Source organism: Leuciscus leuciscus, assembly GCF_965113295.1.
Source record: "Leuciscus leuciscus genome assembly, chromosome: 20".
Lineage (NCBI taxonomy): Eukaryota > Metazoa > Chordata > Actinopteri > Cypriniformes > Leuciscidae > Leuciscus > Leuciscus leuciscus.
In genome coordinates this window covers 6,835,839-6,859,336 of record NC_138744.1, presented here as the reverse complement: position 1 = coordinate 6,859,336, position 23,498 = coordinate 6,835,839, and the positions used below count along the sequence as shown (strand labels likewise).

At 35.1% G+C, this 23,498-nt stretch overlaps 2 protein-coding genes across 2 annotated transcripts in view; both read right to left on the bottom strand.

Moving 5' to 3' along the window:
* The window catches only part of cpne4a (copine IVa), a 63,857-nt gene extending 54,897 nt beyond the window's left edge, over nucleotides 1-8,960 (bottom strand). The window contains exon 1 of the mRNA XM_082148968.1: nucleotides 7,236-8,960. The gene's annotated coding sequence lies outside the window, so the exon portion shown is untranslated. The remainder of the gene's footprint in view (nucleotides 1-7,235) is intronic.
* A 2,126-nt stretch (nucleotides 8,961-11,086) lies between these two features.
* On the bottom strand, nucleotides 11,087-19,809 carry cmtm6 (CKLF-like MARVEL transmembrane domain containing 6). The gene is made up of 5 exons (XM_082148974.1): nucleotides 19,662-19,809; nucleotides 19,246-19,390; nucleotides 13,626-13,802; nucleotides 12,616-12,714; nucleotides 11,087-12,532 (listed from the first exon to the last, which is right to left on the bottom strand). The coding sequence occupies exons 2-5, from the start codon at nucleotides 19,366-19,368 to the stop codon at nucleotides 12,380-12,382; spliced, it is 552 nt and encodes a 183-aa protein (XP_082005100.1). The 5' UTR covers nucleotides 19,369-19,390; nucleotides 19,662-19,809; the 3' UTR covers nucleotides 11,087-12,379.
* Between the last annotated feature and the right edge of the window lie 3,689 nt (nucleotides 19,810-23,498).

Below are 23,498 nucleotides of genomic sequence, written 5' to 3'. Positions count from 1 at the left end.
CTTTTTCCTGAGATTCAGCCATTAACCAAAAATATAGCAACATGTTCCAATTAAGCATAAAATACACCCTTGCTAAATGCTGTTTCATTTTTCAAATTAATTTCAAATGTCTATGTCTCATGCATAAATATGAAAGTATAACACGAAGGCTAATTTTAAGTCTAATGCACATATTATATGAGGTTAGGGTTAGAGAAAAATGTACAGACGTGGTATCCCTAATGTCATCTGGGACATGCTGGGAATAGAGGTAGTGCTGAAACCCTCTCTCTGTACTCATTAAAGTGTCAGTCTCAATAGAACAGCCACACAGTGGAGCTGATGGGGCGGCAGGTAAGCAGCGCTCCTGTGACAGACTCCACCGGTACATGTGGTCTCCATTGGTGAGAGTGAATGAGAATTTGAGGAACTCCCAGCAACAACAGCTGTAATCATGGAACAGGATGCCTTCCACCAATCTGACAATGTTAGTCTAATAGCCCTCTGCTTTCTACAACATTTCTATACAGCATCCTGCTTGTTAAAGCAACGGAAGTCAAAATGTTTCATGCATCATAGATTTTTTTTGGAAGCAGAAGGGTGGAAGCAGTGCTGAGAAACAAGGCAGATTTTTGAACACTTGAAATCCACAAAGAAATCCCTCAATTTGCCACACAATTCCTCTGGCTTCCAGTTATCCATTTGATTTGGCAGAACTACGGGACTGTCATCGCCACTATCATGATTCAGATCCCCTTATTTAGCCTCATAAAAACCCACCAACAATAAAAAATTCAGGTATTTGTATGGCAACCAAAGCTTATTAGAAAAGCATGCCGGTGGCGATATTTCTTCAAAATGATATTACTTTGCTTCTTGGGCTCTTTCATCATGACTCGTGTTTCGCAGTGGCAAGGCTGTACCAGGTGAACTACCGAGCAAGTTTACTATGTCAGAAAAAGCAAAACATATGGAGCTTGTTATGTGATGCAAACGTCAAAATGGATTAGTTTATAAATCATGTGCTATTGTAAAAAGTGGTTATAAAATACAGTAGCAAGGAACTGAATAATAAGTCTTTATTAATCAAGAATCTGCCACTTTAATAATAATTTGTGTGAAAAGGATTAAACATTGCTAAAGTTTTACTGCCACTAGTTTTGTAAAATCCTCAAAAATCCTCCAAAAATTCCTCAAATACTGAAATTAAAAGATCAAAATCCACCAGAATTCAAAAGAGATCGTTTACACTCACAAAAAAAATATTCGAATTATTTACTCATCCTCATGTCGTAATGTGATATTTTTCCCATGGAAAACACACAAAAAAGTTCAAATAATCTTCACAAAGACCTTTTCCATACAACAACAGTTAAGACTTCAGGAATATGGAACATTAGATCCTTTTATGATGTTATTTGTCCTTTTTTGGAACTTGACAGCCAAGTTTACTAAGAACTCTCAATCTATAATCAGTGTGAAGTCTCTTTAAAAAGTCCTTTTTGTGTGTTCCACAGAAAAACTACGAGTTTGTTCCAACATAACTGAGTAAATAAAGACTTGAGATATTTAATATCACTTTCCTTTATGGAATTCAGCAGATGCTCTTATCCAGAGCGAGTAAAAAAAAAAATATATAATTTTCATATATAAAACTGCCAAGGTAAACAGATGGCGAGAGCGCACTTCTGAACGGTTATCTGCAAGCCGTAGCAGATATCTCCCTTGACAAGTATTTTACAAGCAATTACCTGGCAGAAGCACATTCCGTAAGCTTGTCATACAGTAAAAATATCAAGTAACAAATAAACAATCAAAAACATTTCATAAAGGGTTAGCTTGGCAAGAGCTATTCAGCAAATTATGGGCTGATTTGAATTACGCTGGTCACTTTGACAGGTAACGTCTACCTGCCTCTTACACTGTCATGAGTTGTTACAGGTGTTTCTTGAGAAGCAGCCTCAGTTATAACACTGGATGAAACACTTCACTTGCGCTTCAATCATAGACAAGTATAAACAAAAGACAGATTTCCAGCTGAACCCTTCTCTCATTTCTCATCTCATACTGAGTTTCTCCACAGGGGAGCTGTGGCCTGTCAGCATGGATATATACCATGATACTATCTCCCCAAGACTCCAAAAGTTGCTTCCTTTTACAGAATGCATTACAATCATAATATTGTTAACACTCAAAGCTCTCAACACATTTTTGACAGCCCTGTAATTCAAGATCTATGTGCAGAGCTTGAATGCTGAGCCATTCTTTGCAGTCCAATACTAAACCTTCAGGTTTCTTAACTTCATACACTGGTCTTAAATTCAACAACAGCGCAGTTTAGAAAGACAATGAAACATAAAATTGCAACATACTGACAGCTTATAAAATGCGTTCAACTTTAAAGATGCACAAACTTTTATGAATCTCCAGTTGACAAAATGCTAGTGGAAACTGATGTTACTAGAACTTAAACTATTTCAAACGTTTGGGGTTGACACAATTTTTTTTAATGTTTTTGAAAGAAGAGATTTGTTCACCAAGGCTGCATTTATTTGATCAAAAATACAGTAAAACAGTAATCTTAGGAAATATTATTACAATTTAAAATAACTTTTTTTATATATATTGTGATTTATTCCAGTAATGGCAAAGCTGAATTTTCAGCATCATTACTCACATGATCAGTGTCACGTGCTCAAGAAACATTATCATTATCAAAAACATTATCATCCATTTTGAAAACAGTTATGCATCTTAATATTTTTATGGAAACCATTATACATTTATTTCAGGATTCTTTGATGATATACAGTTCAAACAGCATTTATTTAATATATAATATTTTTGTAACAATGTAAATGTATCACTTCTGATCAATTTAATGCATCCTTGCTTAATAAAAGTATTAACTCCTTTAAAAAAAATCTTACTGACCCCAAACTTTTGAACGGTAGAGTATAAACAAAACATTGCTCCTTTATTTAATGGTTTATTTAAAGTCCATATTTATAAACAAAAATCAATTAAGACTTATGTAAAGTCATTTGCAATCTTTAAAATTGCATGGAAATAATGGCGTTTAAATTAAAAAAGTTTAGTTGCATTGAATTTAATAGTGTGACAAATACTTCATCTCATTTATAACAAATACAAAAAATTATTCTGTTCATTGAACTCTATGAATTCAATATCTTATGAACCTTTGTGGATGATTTGAAAATGTATCTCTAAAGTTATTCCACTTATAAAGTGGCAGCTGTCAAAAAAAAAACGATTTGTGTGCTAGAACTATACTTTACATATGCAAACCTGTTATAAATATTAATGAGATCATGCCAGAAGGTAATATATCAAATCCAGCAACACACAACATGACAGCTGACACAGTTTTAAATGTTGTGGTGATATGTTCAAGGTAATAGATTCGGGAATAATCAATAAAGTTATTCAGCCTGTTGAAATAATCAAGAATGAAGAGTTCTGTGTACAGTAGTGCACTGAAAATCCCTGTTTAAATTATGTTGTCTCTATTTCTTCCCAGTCAGTTTCTTTGTGCTGTGAGTAATAGGTTTAAAAACAGCACAAAGCGTTTAGTTTGAACCCTTCATAATGATCCCAGTGTATAAATCAGCCCTGTTGATAAATGAACCTGTATGTGTGAAGTGTTTGTTCCCAGCAGGAACAGGTTCTTAATCATTTCTGCAGAGGCAGAGGCCACGGGTCGTCTCCAACCCCTGGTGCCTTTGATTATCCTTATATTAGAGTCAGAAAATGTGGCTTGTTGGAGTTTATAGGATTTTATCTAAAAGCAATAAAAAATTATATATGCAAATCATGCTATGTTTGCCAAATAAAAAAATAATAATAATAATTATAGAATTTCTTAGAATTCAAGTCTACATGGTTAATCTTGATATAGCAGATGATTTAAGGCGGTGGTTCTAAGCTGGTTTTGCTTCACAACTCAGAATTTCCAACACAGCACAAACACTTGCCCTTATATCAAACACTGACATTATTAATATTATCAAGATATGCAGAGCCCCACCAATATGCTAAATTATACATATACACACTTCTCTTGAATGTCAAAAGCTCACCTATCACTGGTTTTTGAGATTTGAACCAGCATTTAGATTACTATGGAAGCTTGTTTATGGAATAAAAAAAAAAAAAAAGGTAATTATGCCTTTTTATCTCACAATTGCGAGTTTATATCTCACAGTTCTGACTTTTTTTCTAACAATTTCATGTTTATATCTCACAATTGCGCGATATAAACTCAGAAATTGCAAGAAAAAATCAGAACAGCAAGTTATAATATAAGAATAGCAAGATGCAAACTTAGAAATTGTAAGAAAAAGTCAGAACTGCCAGTTATAAACTAAGAATAAACGTATAAAACGTTATAAAGTCTGCAATTGTGTAATTGCAAAAGAATAGAAAGATGCAATAACTTTTGGGTGAAACAAGCTTCCATAGATTACTGTTCAAATTTAATTTTTTAAAGAAATTCAACATTAAATTGATCAAATGTGACACTAAAAAACATTTACATTCATACATTATATTTCAAATAAATGCTGTTGCTTTGAACTTTCTATTCATCAAAGAATCCTGGAAAAAATGTATCGTGGTTTCCACAAATATATTAAGCAGCACAACTGTTTTAAACATTAATAATAATACGAAATTTTTTGTGCACCAAATCAGCATATTATGATTTCTGAAGGATCATGTGACACTGTGGCAAATTCAGCATACTAAAATAGAAAAAAGTTAGTTGAAATTACAATCATATTTCACAGTAGTACAGTTTTTACTGTATATTTGATCAGATAAATGCAGCCTTGATGAGCATAAGAGACTCTCAAGAACATTATAAAAGACATACCAAGCCCAAATCACTGAACGTTATTGAATACAACCACTAAGCCACTAATGTGACATGAAAGACTGTTTTCTAAACTTCAGTGAAGTTGGATTAAAGCCTACTTTAATGATGACATCTCGTCATCACATTATTTTTAAGTACCAAGCATTCAGCATAATTTCACTTATGCTAAAAACAAACATCAGGAGTGCCATGTCAGATACAACCTCTGAGGCCCATTTGCGTGTTACGCCTTTCTCTCAACATGATGCTAACCACATTTTCCTCCCCATCTCTCAGCAGGTAATTTCCTCTCCGTACAGTCAGTGTGCCTAATTTGACAAACACCAATAATGGCTTTCAACAGAGAATGAATGATGCAGTCGCCTGGAATCTCACCGGAGTCTTGCATCCTGCCATCTCAGCTCATTTAGCCTTATTTCCAGTCATTTACAACAAACCAATTATTCACTTGGATGTGATGGTCTCATCAGCCTGCTCGATTACATGAGGATGAGAACAAGACCGCAGGCAGCTATTGAAAATGAATCAGCTAATTATTCTTTAGGAAGTTGGCTAATTAGTTGGAACATAACACACTCTGTAAATGGAGAAGCATTAAATACTTGTGACACACAAGGCACCCATGAAAACGGCAATGACATAATGAAAAGATGGAACCCTGAACAGATCAGCCCTTGTTCAGAACTAAAATTCATCAAACATGTCCTCAAATAAGACATTAAATATATATATATATATATATATATATATATATATATATATATATATATATATATATATATATATATATATATATATATATATATATATGAGATAAAGGAATGTGAAGATAGTAATAGTATTGACATAAAGGAAAACTGAAACCCAAAGAAACATTTGAATGTTTTGAGATGACACACTCCACAAATACAACCAGGATTTCTAGGAATGTTCTTGGAATGAATATCCAAGACTCAAGCAGAATGTCTGTATGACAATATGCTAAAAATCATAGTCTTCAGTGTCACATGATCCTTCAGAAATCATTCTAAAACGCTGATTTGGTGCTCAGGAAACAATTTATCACTTTAAACAAATTATCTGTTGAAAACTATTTATACTTATTATATTGTGTAAACCATGCTACATTTGTTTCTAGATTCATTGATAAAGTTCAAAATAACAGCATTTATTTGTAATCGAATTTTTTTGTAACATTATAAATATTTTCTGTCACTTTTGACCCATTTTATGCATCCTTGATAAATAAAAGTAATAATCTATTTCCAAAAAAAAAAAATATATATATATAACCAACCCCAAACTTATTTGAAAAGATCATTAAAATTTTGCAATGAAATATTGTTAAAAATGTTTTAGAAAAGGCCAGTTTTAATTTACTTTAACTTTTCACTGTGCCACTTGTTATTACAATTACATTCTACAATTAGTAAAGTAACATTAGATTGAGTCACCAAAATGGTTGTAACATGGTCAATGCCACATGTGCATATAAATACACATAATACTGCTAATGTTTGTCCATAATCCCATTACTAAGTTCTCATGAACATCCAGCTATGTTAGAGGTAAAACAAAAGTCTGTCTATAGACATGTGCAAGTAAAATAAACTTAGGATGGTCTCATGCACATCACTTGCTTTAATTGTTCACCCCCATCTGGACACTGAAGGAATCGCGTCTTTATAAATGAAGGCTGTAAGCAGCCGGGCCAAAAAAACATAAAGAAAGGTAGGCTACCATTTTAAAAGGAAAGTAAAAGAAAAGTAAGTGACAGCCTACAGTGCTTTTAAAATTATAGCCTACTATGCATATTTGTAAATCAAAACAGACTTATGGTCATTTAAAGGCACTTATAATTATAAGGCACTAATAAAAAAAATGTCTGGTTTTATAACTGTTTTCCGTCCAAGTTAAAGCAGTTATACAGTATGCTATCGAATGAAGACAGTTGAACAAATTAAACAAATAGCCTAATAAAGTAAATTTAATTAATTTAGGTTTTTCTCTAGTTAATATTACAGAACAACATTGTATGCAGGCTTCAAATTTAATCATTAAAAACTTCAATGAATCAATGTGCATGAAGGCCTATTACTGCATCGGTAAAAAAAATACAAATAAAAATAAAAACATACAACTTTATAAACAGAGTATAAGACATTAGTGCCACAACTTAAGCTTGCAAGAGCGTATCATCAAGTTCTCTACTACTGTAAGCCAATAACCCCAAAATAAAATCCTCCATCCTCTTTTACTTTAAAGTGATTAAGGTGCAAATAAAAGCGCGCGCCTTTATATGAAGCACCTGCGCTCGTGAGCGGCACTGCAGTGACAGATCAGAGAACGTTTCACTCACCTTTAACGAACATGAACAATAATTCCAGGCAAATGGGGTCTGCTTGTCATCAAACACGGAGCACTGAGAAGACATATGCTCCACACAAGGATTCGAGCTCCATCCTCAAGCCGCTTTGCAAATGAGTGAAAGTAAAGTGCAGCGCGTTCATCTCGCGCGCGGTCCCTCCCCTTCACGCGCTACTGAAGAATCTTTCAGCGGTTACGCGGACTTTAAGGGGAGGTTCTACAGGTAAACACTCTCGATTATGCCCCTTCTCCTTAATTAAAATGTGCAATATATATACAGGCATGTGAAAAAGATAGGAGGACACCCTTTAGAATTTGATGGTTTTAGCTATCAGAACACAAAAAGCATCTGGTCGTTAGCAGGTCTTAACATTAGGTAAATACAACCTCAGATGAACAGCAACAAATTACATATTACACCATGTCATTATTTATTTAACAAAAATAAAGCCGCCATGGGTGACAAACTACCCTATGATTCAATTGCTTGTAGAGCCACTTTCAGCAGCAAAACTTTGAAGGAATTGTTTTCTGTATGACAATCAGTATCTCACATCGTTCTGAAGGAATTTTGGCCCGCTCTTCTTTACAATGTTGCTTCAGTTCATTGAGGTTTGTGGGCATTTGTTTATGCACAGCTCTGATAGACAGACCCAGGTCTGAACCAGTCTTAGACAGACCCAGGTCTGAACCGGTCTGAACTAGTCTAAGACAGCACCTGATTGAGGTCCTGCCGCAACATTTCAGTCAGGTTGAGTTCTGGATTTTGACTGGGCAAGTGCAACAACACCTTGATTCTTTTCTTTCAGCCATTATTTGCTGGTGTCCTTGGGATCATTGTCCTGTTGCATGACACAATTTTGGACAAGCTTTAGCTGTCGGACAAATGGCCTCACATTCGACTCTTACTTTGGTATCCAGAGGAGTTAATGGTCGACTCAAAGACTGCAAGGTGCCCAGATCCTGTGGCTGCAAAACAAGCCAAAAATCACCAACCCTTCACCAGAGTGATGGACAGCTGGTATGAGGTGTTTGTGCTGATGTTGTGTTTAGTTTTCGGCTAACTTGGCGCTGTGCATTATAGTCAAACATCTCCTCTTTGGTCTTGTCTGTCCAAAGGACATTTTTTTCCTGAGGTTTGTTCAGATGCAACTTTAAATGAATTTGCTGGGACATCCACTCCTGGGAAGATTGGCAACTGTCTTGAATGTTTTTCACTTATGAATAATCTTCCTTACAGTAGAATAATGGACTTCAAATTGTTTGGAAATGGCCATATAATCCTTCCCAGATTGATGGCAGCAATAATTGCTTCTCTAAGATCATTGCTGTTGTCTTTCCTCCTTGCCATTGTGTTAACACACACGTGAATGCTCCAGACCAGCAAACTGACAAAACTTCTGCTTTCAGAGGTGATGATCACACTTGCTGATGATCAGGTAGTCAAAGACATTTGATTAGCAGCGCCTGACTGTTACTTTCCCTCTTAATTCCTATGGAAGCAGTAAGCTTGTACTTAGTTTGTCACCCATGGCTTTTCCATTTTGGCCTAGTTTTTGATAAATAAATAATGACACAATGTAATATATCATGTGTCGTTGTCTATGTATTTATAATTTTAAGACCTGCCAAGGACCAGACGATTATATCCTGATACAAAAAACCATAGAATTCAATAGGGTGCCCTTTCTTTTTCACATGACTGTATATACTGTGTATATACACTCACCTAAAGGATTATTAGGAACACCTGTTCAATTTCTCATTAATGCAATTATCTAATCAACCAATCACATGGCAGTTGCTTCAATGCATTTAGGGGTGTGGTCCTGGTCAAGACAATCTCCTGAACTCCAAACTGAATGTCAGAATGGGAAAGAAAGGTGATTTAAGCAATTTTGAGCGTGGCATGGTTGTTGGTGCCAGACGGGCCGGTCTGAGTATTTCACAATCTGCTCAGTTACTGGGATTTTCACGCACAACCATTTCTAGGGTTTACAAAGAATGGTGTGAAAAGGGGAAAACATCCAGTATGCGGCAGTGCTGTGGGCGAAAATGCCTTGTTGATGCTAGAGGTCAGAGGAGAATGGGCCGACTGATTCAAGCTGATAGAAGAGCAACTTTGACTGAAATAACCACTCGTTACAACCGAGGTATGCAGCAAAGCCTTTGCGAAGCCACAACACGCACAACCTTGAGGCGGATGGGCTACAACAGCAGAAGACCCCACCGGGTACCACTCATCTCCACTACAAATAGGAAAAAGAGGCTACAATTTGCACGAGCTCACCAAAATTGGACAGTTGAAGACTGGAAAAATGTTGCCTGGTCTGATGAGTCTCGATTTCTGTTGAGACATTCAGATGGTAGAGTCAGAATTTGGCGTAAACAGAATGAGAACATGGATCCATCATGCCTTGTTACCACTTTGCAGGCTGGTGGTGGTGGTGTAATGGTGTGGGGGATGTTTTCTTGGCACACTTTAGGCCCCTTAGTGCCAATTGGGCATCGTTTAAATGCCACGGCCTACCTGAGCATTGTTTCTGACCATGTCCATCCCTTTATGACCACCATGTACCCATCCTCTGATGGCTACTTCCAGCAGGATAATGCACCATGTCACAAAGCTCAAATCATTTCAAATTGGTTTCTTGAACATGACAATGAGTTCACTGTACTAAAATGGCCCCCACAGTCACCAGATCTCAACCCAATAGAGCATCTTTGGCATGTGGTGGAACGGGAGCTTCGTGCCCTGGATGTGCATCCCACAAATCTCCATCAACTGCAAGATGTTATCCTATCAATATGGGCCAACATTTCTAAAGAATGCTTTCAGCACCTTGTTGAATCAATGCCACGTAGAATTAAGGCAGTTCTGAAGGCGAAAGGGGGTCAAACACAGTATTAGTATGGTGTTCCTAATAATCCTTTAGGTGAGTGTATATATATATACACACACACACACACACACACAACGCTATTTACATTGCGGATGTATCCATGCAAGTTTTTTAAACATGCAAATCAAGCATCATCATTGTTAAAATGTCCCCGCTAAAAACGGATTAAACCAGTCTAAACATGTGCTGCTGTCCCAGTCTGGTCTGTTAAAAGGTGCTCTAAAATCAGATCACCAAATCAGTTTAAAGACTTTTTTTCAGCAAAAGCTTTTTTTGATAAAATGTCGCATAAAATGTGCCATAACACCACTCTGCCAAAGATTGTGTGCTGATCTTAACCGATTCCTGCTGTCAGCCAACTGGTTTTATAGGGGTTTGGGGAAATTTCTAACTGACCAAACTGTGAGACCGACTAAAAGACCAGCAAGCCACCCTACGCTGCTTTAGGCTGGATAAATCATATTATAAAACATTTAGGACCTACTTTATGAGCAATAAAGTCATTCATGTTACTTCAAAAATTCACAATTGTTATCCAACCAAAACCATACTTTATTCCAGTAGTAGGCCTCAAAGAGTACCTCACATTTCGATCATCTGTAGATGGTAACTTTGCAGGCAGCGACATCTAGTGTTAGCTTTAGGGAAATACAGTTTTACCAAATAAAGCCTGTCATCTCTCTCGTGCGAATCAACTAAATAAATTCACAAAAACAATTATGTATCTGGGCTACATTTAGATATTGAGATCAGAAACAGCTACAAACATGCAAAATATCATAAATCTGTGTAGATGAAGAGTGCAGTGAACTCAATGTGAAACCGCTGCACGTGACTGAACCAAAGAACCACATAAACCGTGTTGTTCAAGTATAAATTCCTTGTTTGTGAAGTCTAAACAGGCATGTTTCCGAACAGGCCACATATAAAAACAGGAGTCTTATATTTGGACCCAGGACCTATTTATTGCTTAACTGGAATGGAAGGATGTTTACAAAAAAACTGTGCTGTAAAATGTTCCATGTGATGCATTTGTAAAAACAATGCTGGTATTCAAACTTTTTGCATTTTAAAATTCATAAAGCCCTTAGCTATAATCAAAACGAACCAGATGATCTATCCAAGTTTTAGTAAGAAAGCTGGCTATTTTCAATGCATCAACAAAATATGTGGTTTTAAAATATACACTTATGCTTAATTAACACAGAAAGCAGCAGTCAGTTGTACAGCACAGGAGGGTGGAAGCGTAAGGCAGATTAGTGTCTCGGAAACTTGCAGTCCATTCATCTCCGCGGGCATTAACAAAAACATTTGGGCCTTTCACGCACATTCCTCCGAATAAAGACATCGGTTTGGAATCAGATTTAAAGCACTTCATCGCTTAGCATGCTTACAAAAACACAATCTGGGCTTACATGGAACAAGATAAAGCACAAAAGAAAAATATACAACATTTCTAGTTCCACACAATACAAAAATTACAGATTGTTTCAATAAAAAAATCTATGACTGTACACCCCTGACATCCCTTGCACAGTGAAACATGATAATCACAGGGCCATAAAAACATCGTCTTGCTGTCAGCACATTTAGCTCAACATCTTAACAGTAAAACTGACTTAAGGACATTTGTGTATACAGTGCAATATTTACCTGTCCCACAAGTGTTAAAAAAAAAAAAATGTATTTCATGATTGTGTCCAATATTATATCCATATTCCTGTGCCATAAAACAGGTAATAAGTCATTCATTTCAACATGATCGAACCCTGATTTTTCTCCAAAATATATTATTTCAGGACATATAACTATAAAAACATCAGGAGTGAGTACTTCTTTTAGAAATACAGTGCATCTTTTTGTACTTGTTAACTCATAAGATAAGTCTACAACGGCACAGAAAACACACTCCAATAGGGCCGAAAACTTCATTAGTGTACTCAAACAAAAGTATGGCTTTTTTTTTCTGTGTAAAAATTGTAATGCCAAAATAATAGAAGTGATTCCCAAACCGAGAAACCGCTAGATAGGAATGATTTCTAATTCAACTGTGAAATTAAGACTCATGTAAAAAAATAAAAACAGCTAAGGCACAGTATAAAACTGGTCCAACATGCCAGTTAGTAACTGACTGAAATGGAAATATTAAGATTTTTTTTGCTGTGGGTAAAAAAACATTTCTCATGTATAAAAAAAATTTTGTCAAAAGGGAAAAAAGCTTTAAAAGCAAGCCTTATTCAGTTCCATTAGAATTAAGTTTCTCATTCTCTGGTCTTGGTGTGGTGTCTGGTGGTTGGTTGTTTCCCTTTCGGCAAGGAATACCGCGAACTTTCCAAAAGTAGCCACAGTCAGCAAAGAAGGCCACCGTGGCCAGGAAGCCAAATGCCTGTAATACAGGAAAGACAGGTAAATGTTAGCAAGTCGGTATTTTGTCATATCATATAAAGCACAGATGAAGCAGCATCATACCACAGTGCCCTGCTCCAGGCTCGTCTGACCATTGTCTGTCGCAAACACAATGCTGGCAATGAGGAACAGGAATGCCATAGCTGTTGTGTATCCAAAATCCTATGGGAAAATTAAAAGAAGTTTAAATTGGATAAAAACTGTAAATTAGAATACTTGATTCTCACTGGTAAGATGCGGTCAAATATTTTAGTGTAGAACATAATAAACTGAAATGTATTTTTGTTTATGATTTTTTTTTTATTAATATCAAAATATATATATTTTCATCATTAACATAATAATAATATTATCATAATTCATAATAATAAGTTGATATCATTCATAATGATAATAATAAGTTATTAGATATTATTATTATCATCATCATTAATAATATCAACATATTAATAAATAAGTTGATATTATTATTAACAATATGTTAATATTATTATCATTATAATATTAATAACAACATTTATTGTTGTTAATGATAATGTTCTAATGAATATTTCAATAACATTTCTTATAAGTTAATATTTTATTATTATTATTATTATTAACAACAATATGTTGATATTTAAATAATAATAATCCTAATTTTATATTAACAATAAGTTGATATCATATCAACAATATTATTATTATTACTATTATTATTATTGGTGTTGATGATAATGTTCTGATTAATATTTGTACATGTCTTATTATTAATAAGTTATTATTAATATGTTGATATTTAAATAATAATAATATTGAGATTATTATTGCTATGCTATTATTATTAATAACAACAACAATAATAATATTATTATTAGTAGTAGTATTATTATTAATATCAACATATTGCAAGTAATAATAATAATAATAATAATAGTAGTAGTAGATTTAAAAGCAAGTTTTTGTGTTTTTGACTTACCAGAGTAGGCCTTGCAACATATTGCAAGTAATAATAATAATAATAATAATAATAATAATAATAATAATAATAGTAGTAGTAGATTTAAAAGCAAGTTTTTGTGTTTTTGACTCACCAGAGTAGGCCAGCTGTTAATTCCGACTCTCTGGTGTAACGTTGTAGCCAGGAGGATGAGGAGCAACAGTGTGAAGAGGAAGGCTGTGCAACTGACAAACTCAAAGAAGTAGAGCGGCCCACAGCTTGAACAGTTGGACACGACCTCCTCCATCACAAACGCCACGAACGAAAGGAGCTGAGGGGACACAGAAATTAAATCCAATTGCATTAATTAACCACCAGCTTTCAGTATTGGCTGATTTAGTGTAAATACCTCTAATCCTGTAACACAAGACAATATGAAAGATTTGTTTGGATTTTCCTCAGTGACAAAATATTGTATTTAATCTGAAGGAAGTTGCTGTATGTATTAGGGCACATGTATCTGCAGGTCACAATTTGAAACTGAAAGAAGCAGGTGTGCTGTAAATACAGCAGTTACAGGTAGGGGATTTCCCATTACCAAGGACACTCACTCTGGGAAAACACACACACACACACACACACCCAAGCAAACAATTTATTTAATTGTGTTTCCTTTTCACTAATATCACATGCATGAAAGACGTGTGATATCATCATGCTGAACTCATTCTGTTTTAGTCACATGGAAAACTATTAAATGATCTTCCAGTCCAAAGACGAAGTATTCGCAGTTACATCAATTCCAGGAGACTTTTCACTCCACTTCCCTTTAGAAAACTAAAACAGGCACACAATTACACTGTAAATGACGCAGCCAAGCTATGAGGTGACTCAAATAATTATGAGAAGTCCCTATAAAATAACCCTGGCTATTGTTTGTTCTGATGAATATTTCTACATCATTTCTGCTGTTTAACTTGGTAAGAAAATAGAAAATAATTTATTTTAAATCATTAATAAAATGCATAGCAATAACTAATATGCTTGAAGTTTTAACACAGTTTGAGAACCTAAATACATTGTTATAAATCACTATGACAAGGGGGAAACAGCATGGAAAATAATAATAATAGTAACAATAAACCATTTTATCAATCTTCTAACATGCCTATCACAAACAGTTGGTGTTTGCCTGACATTCACCTGGTAAAAAGAGAACGGATTCAGGCAAAAATGAAAAGAAACAAAAGAAAAGAAAAAAAAAAACCTGTATAACAAGTACTGAGGAGGAACAGGAAATCCTAAGTGTTCTCATTTATACAAGTTACAATTTAATCAGAAGCAACGTCAAAGCCAGAACAGCCCACATGTCTGACTCATAACGCTTTGAGCCTTGACTTCTAGGAAGGAACAGGGCAAGTCCACAACACACAATGTTATACAGAACCTTATCACTACCACACAGAATCCATTCAAAATCTTCCATCCAAATGAGCCGGATAAACCATAATTGCTGTTCACCAGAATAGAGACACTGCCCGCTCACCGCCCCCCCAAAAAAACATGAGGCTTATTTTAGACGTTTATGAGTGAAATTACTTCAAAATGTAACAAAGCATGCTAAATTAAAATGGTTAAATGAAAGCATATCTGATTTCAGTCTGAAGTCTAAATGTAAAAACGCTGAAAGCTTTGCTACAGGAGCTCCTGAAAAAATTATTTCATTAAGTGCTTAAAAGTGCTATAACCTTCAGAGCATCACATCTCTTCACACTACAGTACAGTAACTTGATTGTGGTCAGATATCGGTTCTCTGCTGAGTACATTGGGTAGGTTGGTTTCACTCGACACAACTGGGTGTGCCTGCATAAAAATAGCTGTCTAGCTAACTTAAGAAACACAAAAAAACGTAAAAAAATACACCGAATATCGGTGTATTTTTAACAGATATTCCAAGTGTTACCAATGGGAATTCTTTGACTATTTAAAACAGACACAGATATTTTTCGTACCACTGAGATGTTATTGTAGTTTTTATTAACATTTGGGTGAACTATCCCTTTAACATTAATTTTAATTTTTATGGCTTTAGATTTAGATTCAGGTAATAACCATGAACAGAGCAGCTGCAAACATCCAGTGGCTTTATATAGTACTTAAAGGTGCAGTAAGCGTTTTCTGAGAAGCCCTTGTGAAAGTGACTCGGACCAGAACCAAAACACACTTGTAGCCAATCAGCAGTAAGGGGCGTGTCCACTCATTAGGGGGAGGTGCCTGTGTTGCATAGCATGTTTGTGAATTTGGGGGCGGAGCTATAAAGATTGGGATGTGCTTGTTTTGGTGATTTCAAATATCAACAGCGTTTCTCAGAAATCGCTTATTGCACCTTTAAAAGAAACATTTTGGGTTGTAGATAATAGTTTGGTAGCCTAGAAATCTAGACGCACCCTAGCGGCAGCAAATTTATTTTGCAGCCAGTGTAGTCTAGCAACTCTCCGTTGACTTTCGAGCTGGAAAAACCAAACTCTAGTCAGGCCAATCACATCGTGTATAGAGTAGGTGGGGCGGGCTTAACATAATGACGACAGAGTTGCGACGGTTCCCTGCTACTTGAAAACAAAGAAGAGCTGCTGCTGCTGCTGGCGAACAGTCTTTCGAATCGGCTTTGGCCGCGACTCTGGAGGACTTGGAATTAAGCTGTTCTTTGAGAAAAGAGCATTCTTAAAAAAGGAAGATGTTTTCGTAGTTTTGCCGACCAGATACGGCAAAAGTTGAATCTATCAACTAGCTCCGCTGGTGGGAAAACGCTCTGGTTGGTTGTAGCGCTGTCCTATTGCGTGCAGAGGGAATTTGAAACACAACCGTTTATCCCGCCCCTCGGATTGAGCCGTGCCAATGGTGAGTTGCCAGACCTAACATCTTGATGTAGGTCTGGCTTGCCAGGCTTATAGTTTGGTAAAGTGGTTTGGATTTAGATGAGGAAAGATCCTCTCCTTCCTAGGGCCTCTAAGAACCAGCTTCAGCATTGCAACTGATCTAGATGAGGTTTCACATGGAAAGTACCAGGTGTTTCAGGTGAAAATTAGAAGTAAGGAATTTCAAACATCAGGGCATAAAATCTTATGTTTCTTAATTCAAAGGAAGAACAAACTCAAACCTCAGAAAGAAGTACTGTTTACAATTTAAACTGTTTATGATTAAATTCTAAGTCATTAGGTTTTTGTTCCGTGTCATTAGATCAATGCGTGTCACGAGGAGAACACTAGGGTACATGGACAAAAAACTCCAGCAGCATTTCCCTGAATACGCACAGGAGAAATACTTGATAAAATCTAATTTCCAGAGAAACATGAGACCAAGCCCTGGACTTATATGAGAATATAGTCATAAGGATTTGACCTTTATGTGGTAATTATTGGCTAAATTGAATGTGTTCTGATGTGTTCTTCCCTGTACTTAAAGATGCTTGCTTTTCGAAAACTTTTTGACTCTCCACAACATACTGTGAAAGTTGAGTCTGTAATTGAATTTAGCATCTGCTCTCTAATTGCATTCACAGTTTAAAACCAGACAGGCATTTCTTACACCTGATATTACTTAGCATGTCACATGCAAGCAGACAATGCCCTTTGGTCTTTTTTTTTTTTTTTTTTTATGTGCAAATTCAAACACTTAAATAAATTGACAACCAATGAGTGACACTGAAAATTATAAAACTGATAGGTTGTTCAATGGCTAATGCTAAAAGATTAAGTAGGCTATACAGTGGACTTGATTCTGAATTTTTCAGACCACATTCAAAGTCCAATATAAACCACAAAATATCTTAAAAGAATTTAATTTTAAAACAAAGAAACTTAATGAACTAAAATGAATAAGAAACATTTTAGATTCTACACCATTTCTAGGTCACTCATCAAATCAAGAAAATTTACCAAATTGAATTCCTTCATTCATTTGAAGCACAAAAACATTTGGAACATTTTCATATCCAACAACATGGAGCATCAGATTTAGCATAAATCTGTCAAGTCCATGCCAGTATTTGGAATTAAAAAGGGAAGGTCTGTCTAACGTTTATTGTGTGCAAGATAAGAAACGTAAACACTGCAGTAGTTAGAGAAGAATGACGTTGACCTTTATACGAAATAAACCATGACCTCGCCTTACATGAGTCTACTGCATCTCTATCCAAAGCACAAGCAATATCTACTAAATAGCCACTCGAACAGCCAGCACTGAGTGAACCAAGATGCATGCAGCATGATCTGCTCTGTGATCAATTACACAACTCAGTTTGACACATATGGAAGATACCAATGAAATGGAGGGAATCTCTAACTTGAACAATGGCCAACAGTCTCAAACTCCCAATGTTTTTTATAAAAAGCCCCATGATCAACAGCCAAGCGGCATATGACTGCAATTCTGAAATGCCCATGCTTCTTTGGAAAATAAGTGTGGCTTATAATTGCAGACAAAAAGTTTAGAACATTTGCATTAACAAGAATGTGTGACATGGCAGTGGATTCATTTAGCAGAATGCTTCATTAACATGTAACAGTATTCAACGTACTGCCAGCATTGCTGTTTACTATTACACACTTTCAGGGAAACTTACACAATGGAGTTCCAATAATGCCAGCTTAACTTGAATTGTGTTTTAACTGTCATTACACCAGACTAACCACTTAGACACTATGACCTCTAATTCAAACCATGTCCTACTGTTTACTTTTGTTTGAAGGGTTATACACAATACCGGTCAAAAGTTTGGAAACATTACGATTTTTTATGTTTTTGAAAGAAGTCTCTTAAGCTCACCAAGGCTGTATTTATTGTATCAAAAATACAGTAAAAACTGTAATATTATAAAACTTTAAATTAGCTGTTTTCTGTTTTAATATCATTTTAAATGCTATTTATTTATGTGATGTCAAAGCTGAATTTTCAGCATCATTACTCTGGTCTTTAATGTCACATGATCCTTCAGAAATCTTAGTAAAATGCTGATTTTGTGCTTAATTAATATCAATTATTATTAGTGCTCAGTTATCAATAATGCTTCTGATTTTCATCAATGCTGAAAACCACTTTTGCAAGTTTAATATTTTTGTGGAAACCGTGATACATTTATGTCTGGATTCTTTGATGAATAGAAAGGTAAACAGAAGAGCATTTATTTGAAATAGATCTTTTGTAACAATATAAATGTCTTTACTGTCTCTTTTGATCAATTTAATGCATCCTTGCTGAATAAAATAATATTTTTTTAATAATTACTTACTCCAACCCTTTAAACATCTGTGTGTCATGGTTTCCAAACAAAAGTTATATATATATATATATATAAGCAGCACAGCTATTTTCAGCATTGATAATAATAATGAATGAATGTTTCTTGAGCAGCAAATCAGCATATTAGAATCAATTCTAAAAGATCACGTGACACTGAAGACTGGAGTAATGATGCTGAAAATTCAGCTTTACCAGTTTTAAAATAAACATTTTAAAACATATTAAAACAGAAAGCAGTTCTTTTAAATTGTAGGCCTACTAATATTTCACAATATTACTGTTTTACTGTATTTTTGATCAAATAAATAAAGCCTTAGTGAGCAGAAGAGACTTCTTTCAGAAACATAAAAAAGTATTCATGTTTCCAAACTTTTGACTGGTAGCCTACATATAAATAACATATTTAAAGGCAGTAATATTTAGAGATCACATACTACAAAAGGTCACATTTGTTTTCAGACCAAGGTGCTACTTACCACTTCAATCACTTTGATCACAAATCGAATTTTCTCCAGATTCTCTGATGGCACGTTTAACCATTTTCTGGATTTGGGCTGCTGCTCTGTTGTGGTGTTGTACACAGTGTCTATAGTGGCCATACTGTATATACTGTAGTTAAATCTGAAAACGAGAAGTATATTAAACAGTTTAGCGGTGAATAGAAATCAGCAAAGGTAAACATATGATACTGCAAAGGAAACAAAGTAACGAAACATCGACAGCTGCTGTTCTCGTTGAGAGAAGCGAAAGTAAACTAGTCAAAGTTAAATCGAAATAAGCTAACAGAATTGATCGACACAAAACGATCGATATAAACAAACTGCTGGATGTAATGCGACCGACTATGTGTGATAACAATATTGAGAAATGTTTAAGGGTATAATAGGCCTACCTGTTTGTTTGATCGGACGGTTGTTTTAATGTGCTCTGTTTATGCCGTTCACGCGTCCTTTGTGTGGCCAACTTGTGTTTCACTTCCGCACTCACTGCCTCAGTCTTCTTGAACGAGGATGGACTTCCTACGGAGTTTGGCAAAACCCCTGACTGAACACAGAATGGAGTTTTAGTGTTTTTTTTTTCTTTCTGTTTTTCTTCCCTGGGTTTGTAACAGATTTAAACTCTTATTTTTGTTATGTAAAGATCGCCTGAAACGTTCTTGCCATGCTTTAATTTATTTGCTTTGAATGCCTTTGATGAAGATTTTAGTGCTCTGACCGCGCCCAGACTTTAATAAACTTTATTATACAATTTTAAATATTACATTTAAAACGATGATGATCTGAACAAAGAGCGAAACGTTCATAAACCTTTGCAATATTTAGGATATTTTGAGATTTTTATATATATATATATATATATATATATATATATATATTTTTTTTTTTTTTTTTAGGAGTATTTCAAAGAGATCCCCGCAGTTTTGGACATTTCCACCACATGTAACCTAAAAGTTTTGGACTTTTACCAAAACTTGGTGTACATGGTTACTAAGAAGACATTAGTGTCAGTCAAGCGTAAACTACGTTTGAGATTAAACATGATGTGTGTAGAAAAAGAAAATTATACAGAATAAGTTTATTGTGAGAAAATTCCAATCAGGCTGCAATTTTGTCATATTGGGGAGAGTGGGGACGGTGGCAAAATGTTTTGCATTTCCTTGAGTTTCTCAGAGACTGTTTGTAATGGAAAGCCAAAATTGAACCCCATAACAGGGGACGGATGCAACAGTTCACAAGGGCAGTTTTAACATTCATTAAAATGCAATAAAATCATTCTTCAACATTTTTAAATAGATTTATTTTAATTGTGCACAGACAGGGTCTTCACTAAGTTAAATTTGCTGTATAAAGACAACGACTAGTAACAAGGCATTTTGAAGTAACAACCAGGTTTTGGTAAATTATAGCCTAGGCCTATATAGCCAACACTGAAATATAATAATACTTTTGTGAACTTCTGTGAAAGCTTACAGAACTGTGTGTGTGTTTCAGTGAATGTTGGAATATATTCTTATATATTCTTGCACGGTTAAATGGCAAATGGCAAAGTCTTTTGCCTCAGACCTCGGTGTCCTGCCTTTATGCTTCACTGTGTTTGCTGCAAACATCAGAACTGAGGGACACCAATATACGCTGTCTGGTGTTCATTTCCTCTCTTGTGGCATTCTGAAAACAGAAATGGTCAGAAGTGGCTGCTTTCTTCCAAGAAGGTAGAGGGGCAATATCATGTGTAAAATCAATATCATAAATATCAGCTCATTCCTGATTGGAGAAATATGTCCTGATATGTTGCAACAAATCGTTTTACTGAATAATAAAGTAAACATCATTTCTTAATTTATCTTTGTAAAGAAAGCTCATTGCTTAACTGGCGACTCTGCTGTCTCAGACGATGACAATCTTGTAATGTCGGCCACCGTAACTTTTGCTGGTTGCAATTCACAACCTCACCACTAGATGCCGCTAAAAATCACACACTGCACCTTTAATAAAATGTTTTGGATGGGTACTTGGAAGATGATGCAGATAGAGATTTTGTGAATGCAATACATTATTTACAAAAAAAAATTTTTTTTAAAAGTGAAAACTGTTGTTTTAATTCCTGTCTTTGAGCTGTTTATATACTGTGGATCATTATGAATCGATCAGTTTTCTCTCCTCTTTAATGAATTTGATTATAACCCTATGTGTCTTAACCTTTCTGTGCAATGAAATAAACTTGAGTAAAGACCGGTGTGAACTGACAAGAGCCTAAAGCCTCCCACATTTCACATTCAAGTCTATTTTACAAAATAGTCTAAATGATAAACAGTCCAAAGAGCAACGGACTTTATATATTATAGCTATGCTCTGAATATCCAAGTAAACTTGGCAAAGATACACTTGGCCAGAATCTAACAAGAACTCTGAGAATATCCAGACATTCAACCACTAGAGTTGATCTTGTGAGAAAAGGCAATAGGATTCAAGTGTTCTGTGCCTCCGCATACACACACGCAACTGAAAGTACTTGAGTCAAAAATAAAAACCCATGGCAATGATTAGTCTCATAATTTTTTATTATATCTTGTATTTGTTTCTATTTTATGCAACAAAAAAAAAATTCACTTCTCTTATTCATAAGACAAAATATTGAATCATTTGGTGTATGTACTTTGTCATTTTAAAAGTTAACTCTCTGATTAGGCATGTATACAGAATGTTTTATTATTCTGCATGCTAAGGAAGTTTGCCCACTGGGGTCATTTGTTAAAGGGATAGTTCACCCAAAAATGCCAATTCTGTCATTAATTACTCAACCTTCATGGCGTTCCAAACCTGTAAGACTTTCGTTAATCTTCGGAACAAAAATGAAGATATTTTTGATGAATTTAGCCATTTAGTCCAATATTTTCTGAATAGACACATATTTATATGATGATCAGATTGAATTTAGGCTTTTATTCACATATAAACATTCATCAAGCATACATACCAGTTGTGGTAAACAGAAGCTCAAGCATGTTCGCTTGACATGCGAGAACCAATGAGGTTCGTTCTTGTGTTGCACATCACGTTTGAGCTTCTGCAAGAACCAATGAGGTTTGTTCTCACATGTCAAGCAAGTTCAGTTGAGCTTCTGTTTATGTTCGCTGATCAATGTTTGTATGTGAATAAAAGCCTAAATTAAATCTGTTTATCATTTAAAGCGATCGAATCTCTTCAGAAAATTTGGACTAAACTACTCAATACTTATGGATTTGTTTTATGATCTCTTTATGAACTTTTTGAAGCGTTAAAGTGTTAGTTGCTTATAGTGTTGTGGAGAAAAGTCATCTCTTTCTTGCAAATGAAGCTCAGGAGGCAGAGATCCAGAAGTCGAAATTAGACTATATTGAAGAAAGCAACAAAACCGAGATTCCTGCAGGACATCTGAATTTGTCTCTGGCCAAGGAGCCATTCTTATACATTTTTCTTTTCTGTTATTTTGCAATAACCAAATGACCAAATTTACATGTGAATTTTCCTCCTATTTCCAACAATTAAGTTCCTCTTCTCTCGCCTTTCTCTCTTGTGGAATCCTGCCAATTGATGGTCAGCCCTTTCTCAGAGGCGAGATGTAACATTTTCCAAGGACAATCAACTCTATGGGGGTAAATTGATGCCAAAACCATTGAAAATGGACAGACTAAAAGTCACAAATAGATATTACAACTTGTAAACACAAAACACAATCTACAAATAGATTAAAAATTCGCAAAGAAAGTCCTCATGATCCGCAAATGTAAAACAAGATCTACAAATAGATACAAAGTCCTCAAACAAACTCTTTGTGATCCACAAATATAAAGCATGATCTACAAAAAGATAAAAAAATCCACAAATAAACACATCCTGATTCACAAATAGAAATCAGTGACTTGTACTTGAAAACCAGAATTTGAATGAATGTAAAGTGACTTGTTTGCAGGTGAAGATCATGTTCTGTTTGTAGATTGTGTCACATTTGTTTTCAGATTTCTGGCACTATTCTTTCGCTGTTGTGACAAAATAATGCCATAATCATTGAAAATGAAGAGACTATGAGTCATATTACAATTTGTAAACACAAAACAAGATCTACAAAAAACATTTAAAATCTGCAAATGTAAAACACAATCTGTAAATAGATTCCAAATCTGCAAACAAACTCCTCATGATCCGCAAATGTAAAACAAGATCTCCAAATAGATAAAAAATCCACAAACAGA